Below are 12,582 nucleotides of genomic sequence, written 5' to 3' on the forward strand. Positions count from 1 at the left end.
TAAAGGATTATTCTTAGGCCCTGACATCTTTCCCTTGAGGAAAGAGTAAAAGATTTTCCTTTTTCATTTTTTTAAAATTGATTTTTAGAGAGAAAGAGAGAGGGAGAGGAAGAGAGACACATTGGCTTGTTGCTCTACTTATTGACACATTAATTGGTTGATTCTTGTATGTGTCCTGATCCGGGATTGAACCCGCAAATTTAGAATATGGGGATTATGCTCTAACCAACTGAGTTACCCAGGCAGGGCAAAAGCACATACATTGCTTCTTCTCTCCATGGGCAATGGAGAGGGTGCATGTGACAGATTACCCTACTGGCACTTTACCAAACAATTCCATACTGGCTGATTAAGATTATTCTGGGAGAAGTTGAAACTGCAACTAGATCAGGTATTAAACCTAAATTTGGTATCATGGGCTTTTAGCATGAGTGGCCCCAATTTGGGTCTGTGGATTTTTCTTTAACATAACTAAATCCATAGAGACAGAGAACAAATTGGTGGTTACCAGAGGCTTGGGGAAGGGGAAATGAGAGTGACTGCTTAATGGGTGTGGGGTTTTCTTTTGGGCGATGAAAGTGGTTTGGAACTGAGGCAGGTTAGTAAGAAGCTAGGAAAATTCCTTGGCACAAGTGTAATAGGAAAACTGAAAGAGATAAAAACAAAACAAAACCAAACAAAAAAACTGGCCAAGCAATTTACAGCCAGGCACTAAGGGTCACCAGGGCAGAAGCAGGGTGCCTAATGGCAGGCAAAACTGGGAAAACAAGGACCTCGCCCCTGGGATAACCTTTCCTCCCTAGAGATAACATCTGGGCCTCAGTTGTATTTCAGCTCCAGGCCTAGAAAAGGAGCAAAACCAGACAAGTGACACCATGGCTGACCTTGGGACCAGCTGCTTTGAGTAATGACCCCCTGCCCTGGCACCAACCAATCAATCAGTGGAGACCACAACCCTGAAAGGACATATCTGGAAAGCTGGTGAATATTCTGTTGAGATCCTCACCTGGGATCTCCACCCCTAAAAGCTTTTTTTGCTAGAGGACCTGGCATACTCTCCCTCCTGGGAGCATAGAGCAGAGAGGACATCCACACCTTTCCCTCCCCGCTCTCCTTTCCCCACAGGCATGCATCTCTTGAATTCTAAGGGACTCCACAAGACTTGCAACCAAGGAGCAATCAATGGGCAGCAGCAGCTCTTCCTTGGCTAACCCCCGACCCTCTCCCCAATGTACCCTTGCTGTGACTTCTCTGTGAGCTTAAGCAGCCCTTTCAAGGCTCATTTCTTTCCTATAACATTTGCAGTGAGCCAAGGCAATCCCGTTTAGGCTCTCCTGTTGCTTCCAGTATCCTGAGCCTTTCCTTGTTTCACTCTCCCCAGCTTTATTTATTTAAAGGATTTTATTTATTTATTTTTAGAGAGAGGGGAAGGGAGGGAGAAAGAGGGAGAGAAACACGGGCCTGTGAAACATCAATCAGCTGCCTCTCCCATGGCCCCAACCAGGGGCCTGGGCCACGACTCAGGCTTGTGCCCTGACCAGGAATTGAACCGGTGACCTTTTGGTTTGCAGGACTACGTCCAACCCACTGAGCCACACCAGTTAGGGTACTGTCCCCAGCTTTAATAAACATTATCTAAAAATCATCTGGACTTGTGTTGTTAAATCTTTCCTTCATGAAGTTAAGAACCCACATACTACTACCCTAGCAAACCTGCTTAGGTCCAGGTCCCCTTTCTGGTAACAGAACTAGACAGACGTGATAGCCGCACAAAATTGTAAATGTGATAAATGCCTCTGCACTGTATACTTTAAAATAGTTGATTTTGTGATATGTGAATTCCACTTTAATTTTTAAAAAGTAAAATGGGGAAGAAACATGGTAACTTCCTTAAAAATCTGAAAGGCTAGTCCTGGCTGGGTGTCTCAGTTGGCTGGAGTGTCATCCACATATAGCAAAAGATTTCAGTTTTGATTCCCAGTCAGGGCACATACCTAGGTTGTGGGTTCCAACCCTGAGAACTAACAAAAGGGCTATTAGGCTTGGCTGGTGTGAGCCCGGGTCTACAAACTGAAAGGTCCGTGGATTCGGTTTCCAGTCACAGCTCATAGTTAGGTTTCCCCTCCAAGTCCTCCGTTGGGGGTGTGTGAGAGAGGCGACTCAATGTATTTCTTACACATTGATGTTTCTTCCCCTCCTTTAATCCCTCCCTTCCCGATAAATAAATAAAATCTTAAAAAAAATAAAAAATAAAAAAGGACTGTTAAAAAGTAGAACCCGAAGCCTCCCTAGGAAAGTAACATTTTACTGAAAGTGATCAGGTTGGATGGTGAGCTTTCAAGGAAAGTTACAGAGAGGATTCTTACATGCGCAACCATTGAAGCTTTCCTGGTTTAATTATCTTCAAGCTAAACCTGTTATCTTACCTCCACTCCCTCAATAAGGATGATTTCACTTTGACAACAAGCAATTTGCAAATACATTCCTAGAGCTCAAGTATTCCTTCCTGAAAAGGTGTGCCACAGAGGAAATGATCAATTACAGTAAACTTTCAGGAGCTGAGACACCAACTCTCTAGACGCCCAGTTCAGAGTACCAGCCACTGCAGCTTCCTCCTGGTAGCTTGAGAAACTGTTCATTCGCTTACTAAAAATATTTGTTAAGCACTTTCCAGACACTTTGCTAAGACCTCTTACATGGAAATGGTAAGGGTTAAACCCTCAGTTAATAAGGAGCAACCATGAAGATGATCACACAAACCATGGAGATTCCCGAAATTTCAGTCTATCGCTTGTAACATATCCAACTAAAACTTTATGAGATATGAGCAGATGTCAAAATCCGGGTTTCTCATCAGCTAGATTTGAAAAGATCAATAAGAGGTGCAGCAGAAAAGAAAGTGCTCTAGATAGTCCTTAGGTTAGATGATGAGACTCATTAATTCATTTTTATTGCGTGTTTGAACAGGGAAGTTGGAAATTACCACCTGATCCCGCTACCAGAGCCCAGCAGGGATTGCAGCAGGAGAGAAAGGGAGGCGGGAGCGGCTCTCTGCGAGACAAGCCTCCTCCCTTGGACTTTGTAGGTCTCAGCCTGTTCAGGAGGATCCCGGGGATGCCGCAGTCTTCGGTGGAATCCAGCCCCGCCCGAGAGGCTTCGGGGGAACCCCAGGCCAGGCGCCCCCAGCCCACCCCAGCACTTTAGTCCGAAGCGCCTCTGGAGATTGCGCAAAAGCCTCTCCCTCCCCCTTCTGCTGGGTGGCATGTTCCTAAAATTCCCATGTACACAACATAAACAGGAAACGTGCAGCAAAAGCCCTGGCGGTGCAAATTCCATGCTTCCAGTTGAGGGCGGGAGAATCTCGTCTGGGGGGGAGGGGAAGCAGCAAACTTTCCAGGGGACCCCCTTAACCATCCCTGCCTATTCTTAACCAAATCCAGAAAGGGTGGAGAAGGCGGAAGGAAGGACACCCTATTTCAGGAAAAATAGAGGAGGGGGAGGTGGAGGTGAGCCAAAAAGGAGTAGCTAGTTCTCAAAGTGAACCACGTCGAGCTGCTGTAGTGGCCGCACGTGGCTGGAATGCCTCGGGCTGCCCACTCCCCAAACCCAACGGTGCAAGCCCCCCGCGGAGGGTGGGGGTGGGTCCACCGCCCGGGCTCGGGCCTGGGAGCCCGCGGGTGGGGGCGGGGGAGGAGCAGGAGTAGGAGCGGCGCAGGCGCAGAGCGTGCCTCGGTTGTCAAACATGGCTGAAGCGCCGCCGCTGCCGCTACTGCTGCTGCAGGGAAAATGCTGAGCCCTCCCGGGCCCGGTGGGCGGCGGCGGCGAGGGCGGCGACGGGCACCCGCTTCTCGGGTGCGGCGGCGGCGGCCATGGCTCGGTTGGCCGACTACTTCATCGTAGTAGGCTACGATCACGAGAAGCCAGGTAAGGGTGTGGGGCGGGCGCCGCCCCCGGGCCTCCCCGCCCCCGCCCCCCGGCTGCTGTCCAGTGGGTTCTGCTGGTTCGGGCGTCGGGGCTGGGAGGCGTGGAGGGCCCGGCCGGCCGCTTCGGAGCTGGTGGCAGGCGTCCGGCCTTCTTGACCCCGCTGAGCTTCGCGGTGGGCGTGTGGGACCCGCACGAGGGGCGGGGGAGGGAAAGAGGCCGCGTCTTCCCCGGCCCTCGGCGGCTCAGCTGGGCCAGCTGAGGGCGACTCAGGGTGCCAAGACCCTAGCTCTGGAGGGGGCTGAGTACCTAGGGCAGCGCCCGGGTGCGGGCGGGATTGGGCCAGGACCGCCGTGCTGGGAGGGCGGTAGCCAACTGTGCTAAGTTCCTCCGGGATAAACTTCTGCCCTGCATCCTGAGTGAGTAACGTGTGACGTGGGGGGGCTGTCCTCTCCAAAAGGAAGTGCTAGGAGTCCGGTGCTACCTCACCTCAGTGCTCTGGGAGGCCGGTCTAGTCACTGCCCCAATGAACGCTTAGGACTGCTGGGGAAGGGGAGAGGGTCCGTGCACTTTTAAACATTCCTAGGAGATGCACCCTGTTATTTCAGGACAAGTGCGACGGGCATTTTAGAATGACTCTGAGCACTGTCCTTTAAGGACAGTCCCCGGATCACTGAAAGTGATCTTGTTGCATTTCCGTGAATCTTTTAATGGTGCCTTTCAATTCGTCTCAAAATTTTATTCATAAGGAACAATTTGACAAACGCATTGCGTTTTCATTTAATTAATGAACTGCAACTTAAGAGAATTCAGAGGACATGCACGTTTATTTTGTGTTTGTTTTCTGTCGTGCTCCTGTATCGTTAAGCATCACGTAATAAATTGAGCTGGGGAAGCACATCTATTTCTGGGTAATTTTGGTGGCACATTTGTAAGGAATTTTAGGTTTTAGCTTGACAATCCCTTTATTTTTTCAGAGGAAGTGCTGAGATTGTGTTTTCCTGATGATTGCAGCTATTTGTAGCACCAGAATGTCATCGTTCTACCCACTCTTGGTGCACTGTTCCTTTCACTGTTCCTTTCCTAATAACCTCCTTTTGTGGGAACCTTTTATATTCTTTAATCTTTTACCTGGCTCATGCCTTGATTGAGGTCAATTGTTAAAAAAAGGCTGTATAGTTAAAGTATCTTCTGGCTCCAAAGTTTATTATTTCCTAGTAATTTTGCATAGTCTGGTGTTTCTTTCTTAGGAAGATTAATGATATTGGAGACTCACAGTTTTTAACATAATTTCATTTGTAGCGATGTTTTTTTCTCACTTTAAAAGAAAATTGGAAAGGATCATAAACTTGCAGAAAACTTGCAAGTCTGGTGCAAAGAATACTTTTCCCCTGAAGCACTGAGAGGAAGCTGCTGACCTTGTTGATGTCCTATCACCCCAGAATGCTTCAGTGTGCATTTCCTACAAACAAGTATATTCTCCTACGTTATCACAACACAATCATCAAAATCAGGAACTTAACACTGATATAGTACTTCATCCAGTTCTCTCGAGTGGTTCAAGTTTCGTTTGTCGATGGTGCCATTACTTTTTTTACTGGCAAAAGGGTCCAATCTGAATTATGTGTTGCATTAATTTGTCAAGTCTCTTTAGTCGTCTTCAATCTGGAACAATTCCTTAATCTTTTCTTGACTTTCATAACCTTGATACTTCTAAAGTTTACAAGGCAGTTATTTTGTAGAATGCCCCTCAATTCGAAACGATCTGTTCTTTTTTGATTAGACACATCCAGGTTATGTACTTGGACAGGAATATCATAGAAGAGATGCACACTGTATTCTCTTAGGCGGTACACAATTTCAATTTGTCCCATTATTGATAATTTTCACTCTGATTACTTGAAATAAGCAATGTCTGCCGGGCTTCTTCACTATAAAGCTCATATATGGTAGTTAATAGTTTTTGTGAGGATTACTTGGAAACTATGAAAATATCTTGTTCCTCATCAAACTTTTAAGGTATTTCTTTATTCATAGCTGTATGATTCCTGGTTTTCTGTGTTTTTAGTGGATTATAGTCTGTTACTATTTATTTCGATGTTCAAATTGTCCCTCATTTGGCCGGAGAGAGCCCATTCTGGCCGGTTGCCGTATCCTCTTGACATGCCCCCATCATTTTTTGAGAGCGTCTTTACCTCTTGGCACAGGGATGTATTCTGGGCCTATCTTATATTGCCCTTGCCTTAGTCCTGGAATCAGCCATCTATTTCTCTAGGGAAGTCTGGATCCTTTTAGTGGAGAATGACATTTAAAAGCTAAAGTTATCAATGTTAGTGTTTTTATTGCTCTTCGGTTTTTACTGCTCCCAGTTTTCTTAATGGACAGAGCTGGGAAATTTATGTATGTACACACACACATGTACATTTACACCTATATTATTTTTTTATTTGTATATATTGGAAAGAGTGAGTTCATACCCGTAACTCCAATTTCAGTCCATCATTGCAGGGTCCCTAGTTTTTTCCTTTTTCATATTTGAAATATCCTTCTCTTAAAGGGAAAGATTCAGCCTCTGTTATCCTTAATATATTTACTTATTTGTTAAATCTTACTGTGTATTTAACTTGTTTCCATTTTGTGCTCTTACAATAACTACCATTCATGTTGAGGAGAACATAGTTTGAAAACCAGTGATTTTTATGACAGTTTAACTTTGATAATTTGAAATCAGGACTTTCTTTTCCTGATTTTGCATATGTACTGTGGCACAATAATTAGGAAATATCATTTGTGTTTTTTCTTTCTTCTACTTTTACTGAGATGGTCCAGGAAAAGTTACTAATGACCGCATGGATTAATTCCTTGGTAAGCCTTCACTTTCTCTTTTTTGTTTATTTCTGCTGTCCATTAATACACTTAGAACTTAATCCATTTATCTAGATGATATGGAGTCGAGTATAATCATCTGAGGTTCTTGTATTTTCATATCAACCTGCTTAAGTATATTAGAGAAAGCATTTGAAGTAATTCTCAGATATTTTATTAATTTTATTTAAGCTGTCTAAATGAGATAAGCTAAGAGGTAAATTTATGCACAGTATCTGAAATATCATAATTTAAGACATTTTAAACATTTTAAATTGGTTATTACTGAACTCTTGTAATTCATAGTCAGCCTGGGTTACCCGCCCCCACCCCCAGTCCTCCATTCTGTATTGAAGTAGTTGGGATTTCTTGGTTGCTATTTGTTGCCAACTGTCAAGAACCATTTGGGATTTATTTATTTGACAAGTATTTATTGCTTTCCAGGCATTGTGCTAATGCTAGGCCAAAAAAATAAATGAGTAAAGAGTAAGTATCTATTTCTAAGGTAGTCAACAGAGACAACCTTGAAATACTCGTAACTAATGATAAATGAAGAAGATGCATCCAGTTTGCTGAGGGAAAAAGAAGACTCCTTATGATAGGTGATGTGTAAGCCAAGTTATGTAGGATGAGGAAACATTTGCCCTGTGGAAAGGAGGGTAGAGGAGATTACTGGCAGAGAGAAAAACATGCAAATGTATGAATGTCTTGTTCCAGGGATGGGGAGAAGTATACTGTAGAGTAGAGAATTGAGGCAAGCTTTGATATTGGAGTGGGTTGGGGCAAGATTGTGAGGAGCTTTGTGTATCAAATTATTGAATTAAATCGTGACTTTGTAGACAGTGAGGTTTGTTGAAAAAGAGGGATTCTGGAAAAGCAATGATTGGAGGGAGAAAGACCAATGTGAGAAAATTCGGGAGCTTTTACAGTGGGAATGGAAAGGAAGGTATGGATTCTAGAATAATCGGAAGACTCAAATTATCAAAATTTAATAATGAATGGATGTGAGGGGTAAAAGAGAAGGAATAATTGAGGATACCAAAGTTTCTAGCCTGAGTAAGTGGGTACGTGATGATACTGTGAATGCAAATAGGGAATTCAAGAGAAGAAATGAATTTGGATGAGGGAAAGAGATATGGAGCTGAATTTTGGATATGTTGAATTAAAGGCACCTGCCTCTAACTGAGGTAGAGATGCTATTTAGTTGTTTAGATATATGGGTCAGGAGGTGAGGAAAGAAATGAACATTAAGGATTTAATTCACAGTTACCAATAGCCAGCTAATAGCCAGATTTAAATTAAAAAAATGAGATTGTTAACCAAATGTGTATAGAGTGAAAAGAGGAGTGCCCTAAGAATTGAACCCAAAGAAAATTCAATATTTAAGAGGTAGATAGAGCAGTAGCAGCCAGGAAACTGAATAGGAGTGGTCAGTGGTAATGCAAGAGAATCAAGATATTGTGGTACCATGGAAATCCTAGGTGTAGAGAATTTTGAGAAGGAGGAAATGAATAAATGTCAAAAGCTCTGAAGATGTCTCCCTGAGTGGTGTGGCTGTCAGTTGGTCATTGTCCCACAAAGCGAAAGGTCACTGGTTCAATTCCCAGTCAGGGCACATGCCTGGATCGCAGGTTCTCTCCCTGGTTGGGGCGCAAAGGAAGGGGAACTGATCAACGTTTCTCTCCTCCCCCCCCCCCCGTTCCCTCTCTCTCTTAAAAAAAAAAAAGTGAAATCTTTAAAAAAGTTGGAAAAAAAGTTCTGAAGATGTCATGCATAATGATGACTAAAAAGACTAAAAATAGTGTCTTTGTGCATTTGGACTGCAGTTACAAATTGCCATGGACTGAGTGTCTTAACAAGAGGCATTTATTTCTCACAGTTCTAGAGTATGGGAAGTCCTAGATCAAGGCATAGGCAGATTCAGGGTCTCGTGAGAGCTCGTTTCCTGGCTCATAGATGCCCCTCTTTTCACCACATTGTCACATGGTGGAAGGTCAAGAGAGTCCTCTGGGGTTTCTGTTATAAGGGCACTGATCCCATTTCTGAGGGCTCTGTCGTCATGACCCTAATTACCTCCAGATACTATCATTTTGGTCCCACCTCCAGATGCCATCACATTGGGGGTTAGGTTTCAACATAGGAATTTTTGGGGCAAACAAACATCAGTCTATAGCAAATAGGTTCATGGACTTGATAATTAGGATAGTGACTTTAGAACATCACAGTAGTGTTGAGGCGTACAAAGCCAGTTTAACAAATACGTACCCCAGGTCATATGCTGTATAAGCCTCAGGTAGTACTATTTCATTCCTTTTTAGAAGCTCACTATGACCTGCAACCCATGGCTTGTGGAAAGTGGAAAGAGGAATCAGAGGTGACTTACAAATTCCAAACCTGTGGTATTTGTGATGCCATGACTTAAGTAAGAAGATTGAAAATGTTTTCCTTTTTAAAAAAGATTTTATTTATTTATTTTTAGAGAGAAGGGAAGGGAGGGAGAAAGAAAAGAAGAGAAACATTGGTGTGAGAAACATCATTCTCATATGCGCCCCGACTGCGGACTGAACCCGCAACCCAAGCATGTGCCCTGACCAAGAATCGAACAAGCAACCCTTCACTTTGTGGGACAGCATTCAGCCAATTGAGCCACACTGGCCAGGGCTGAAATGTTTTCCTTTTAAAATTATTTACTTGTCTTTGTGGGTTTGGAAGATAATGGGTTTTATATTATAGCCATCCAAATGAAGATGCCAAGGATGGGACAGGTAGGGACTGGACACAGAGACTTGAGAGCCATGAGAGTAGGCAGAGCTATGACACTGTGTGAGTACCCTCCAAAAATAGGAATAGAGACAGGAAAAGAGGGCCAAGGACTGAGCTTTGGGGAACACTATTGTCAATTGGATGGAAAATAAACAGTACTGAAGAAGAAGTGGTTGAAGAGCTTGGGAGAGAGACTTTTTGGTTTTCCCCAATGGCTGTTCTCCTCCATGGTGATCGAACCCCTGATTTTTGGCTACATATTTGGTCATGCAGAAGTTTCTAACCGATACTGAATGTGTGAATAAGTCCTGGCCAGTTGGATGTAAGTGGAAATGATGAACACAGTATCACATAAATATTCTAAAAGGATGAGGGTATGCCTTCTCAGCTTATCTCTTTCCTGAGACTGGCACGTTCATACAAAGAATGGAGTTTCAGCAGCCAACTTGGACCACATAGATAAGGGCCCACATCCTAGAAAGAATCTGGGTGTCTAATGACTTATGGTGGGGTTGTCATAGCTGCCCTCTGGACTTTTTTTTTTTTTTTTACATGAAAGACTAACTTTGTATGTTTACATAAAAGGTATAACCACTATAAATTAGAATTTTCTGTTTCAGAAATCCAGAGTCATAAAAAGAGAATATTCAGTGTCAGGTGTGACAGGTAGAGATCATCGAGATGTGGAGTTAATGAAGACCTTTGCGTTCCGTAAAATTTTAGAGTTGAAAATTTACTGTATCGATCATCTAATTTAATCCAATTTATGGATAAGGAACCAATACACCTTTTAATGCGTTTATCTTCCATTGTCACTTATGAGTGGTTACATAGCTGTTGAGTGGCAAATCCTGGACTTGGGGTTTCCTGACATCTGTATTCCAGTACAGAATGCTATCTTTTGAGAATTTATCAAGGATAGTCTTATTCCAGAATTTTTCCAGCTGGAATGTTGTATTGTAAACCAAGTTGCAAAACTTTAAGCAGGAGAAAGGATAGCAAGTGGAGACAGCAGATTAAGACCATTTGTTTGAGTCATCTGATATTGGGAGGTTAAGAATATCCGGTTGGAAAACTTGGAATGCTTTCTCTTCAGGATAAAAAGACTTTATTTGTTAATATCCTGAGGTCTCTGGATGATTAATACTTAATAAGACATGTCTGAATCAAATTGCAGAAATAGTGGGGTCCAAAGAGAGCTTAAAAATATATAGGACAGATTTGAACATACATAAAAACAGAAAGAAGTGTAGAAATCTATGGAATGAAAGCAATTGATGCTGGACAGGGTGGAGATTTATATGAGAAGGCAGTTCCTTAGGACTTGGGGTCTCAAGCATGTGAACACAGGATGCAAGTATCATCAGTGAGCTCTGACTCCTCACCTCTAGACTGTGAACCTTGGACAGTAAACTTGCTATTTCATTAGTCTTGGAGATATTCTATAATGGTGGACATTAAAACATATCACTGATCAGCTGTGGGGACTTTGTGGGAGGTGACAAGTCACATAGACATATTGCAGAGGCAGAAATCTACAGATAAATTTAGCTAATGGACTGGGAAGTATTGGGAAAAGATAGTGGTGATGTGTGCTAAGAAAGAGGTTTCAAGATAAGCTTTTACATTTTAAATTTTATCTAAATAATGAATTCCTAAGAAGCCTAATCTCTCAATAACTTTCTGAGCCCTGGCTCGTGTGGCTCAGTAGATTGAGCCTGTGAACTAAAAGGTCATCAGTTTGATTCCTAGTCTAAGGCATATGCATGTGTTGCAGACCAGGTCCTTGGTTGGGGGCATGCCAGAGGCAACCAGCTATGTTTCTTTCTCAAATTGATGTTTCTCTTTTTCCCTCCCTGCTCCTCTCTGTGAAAAAAACCCCATAAAATCTTTTTTAAAAATGGGTTTATGGTTGTAATACAAATAAATAATACAAAAAATTAATAAATAATACAAGAATAAACAGTTTCCTTTACTCAGAGCTATAAACCTACTTAAAAAAATAACTTTATGAGCAACAATTTTATGTCCCAGTTGTAGGTTAATTTATATACTGTAGGTTATTGTGACCAACATGATGGTCATCCTCATTGAAAGTTGTTATAAGAATGAAGCCATTGACTAAATCATTGTGTTGGTTGACTAGTATTTCTTAACTCTAAAACATTGCTATTATCAAAACTGAGATCATTAAATATGACAAAATTTACTGTACTGTTATTTAATTATTGCTGGATTTGAGTAATGATTTGGGTTATGAAATTGTTTATAAAGTAAAGGCTATTCATTTAAATTCTCATTTTCATAATTTACATTGTGAAGGAAAAGGTAACTTTTATAATAATTATTTTACTTTTTATTATTCTTATCAGTGTCCTTGTTGTAATTATACTTACCAGTGTCCTTGTAGAAATTTTCAGAAAGTAAGTTTTTTTGTTGTATCTAAGTTTTCTATTGTTTGCTGAAAAAAATGAATGAAAAATTAATTTTGCCTATGAAAATATTTCATACAACTGATGCTTAAGTTTAATATTTCATACAACTGAAGTTTAAGTTTAAATGAATTTCAAACAGGCTAGATTTTTAAAATTGTACATACAGTTCTATAAATACTGATTAATTTGGAGTGCAGAAACAAAAAGAGAACAGAAAAGAAAAAGATACTTGAGTTTTAAGGGAGTGCTAACACTGTTGTAGGGAAGTGCTAGAGAAATAATCTTCACTTTTTGAGATGTTTCTAGAACAGTACAATGTATTGTATAATAGCTACAGGTTAGCTCTTTAACACTATAGTTTCTTAGGGCTGCTGTAACATTATCACAAACTTTGTTGCTTAAAACAATAGACACTTACTCTTTTACAGTTCTGGAGGCTAGAAGTCTGAAATAAAGGTGCTGGGAGGGCACCTGAAGGCTCTACAGAAGAATCCATTCTTGCCTCTTCCAGTTTCTGGTAGCCCTAGGCTTCCTTGATTTGGGGCAGAGTAATTTTAATCTCTGCATTGCCTGCATAGGGCCTTTCTTGTCTGTGTCT

General features: G+C 41.9%; 1 protein-coding gene across 2 annotated transcripts in view; it reads left to right on the top strand.

Annotated features, from left to right (window-relative positions):
- Window positions 1-3,717: 3,717 nt before the first annotated feature.
- The window catches only part of SBF2 (SET binding factor 2), a 402,149-nt gene continuing 393,284 nt past the window's right edge, over window positions 3,718-12,582 (top strand). For both annotated transcript variants that reach the window (XM_054582870.1, XM_054582860.1), the window contains exon 1: window positions 3,718-3,924. In XM_054582870.1, the coding sequence (XP_054438845.1) occupies window positions 3,870-3,924 (55 nt within the window). In that variant the 5' untranslated portion in view covers window positions 3,718-3,869. The remainder of the gene's footprint in view (window positions 3,925-12,582) is intronic.

Source organism: Pteronotus mesoamericanus, unplaced genomic scaffold (genome assembly GCF_021234165.1).
Source record: "Pteronotus mesoamericanus isolate MK-2021 breed Mesoamerican mustached bat unplaced genomic scaffold, CSHL_Meso_final contig_1189, whole genome shotgun sequence".
Taxonomy (NCBI): domain Eukaryota; kingdom Metazoa; phylum Chordata; class Mammalia; order Chiroptera; family Mormoopidae; genus Pteronotus; species Pteronotus mesoamericanus.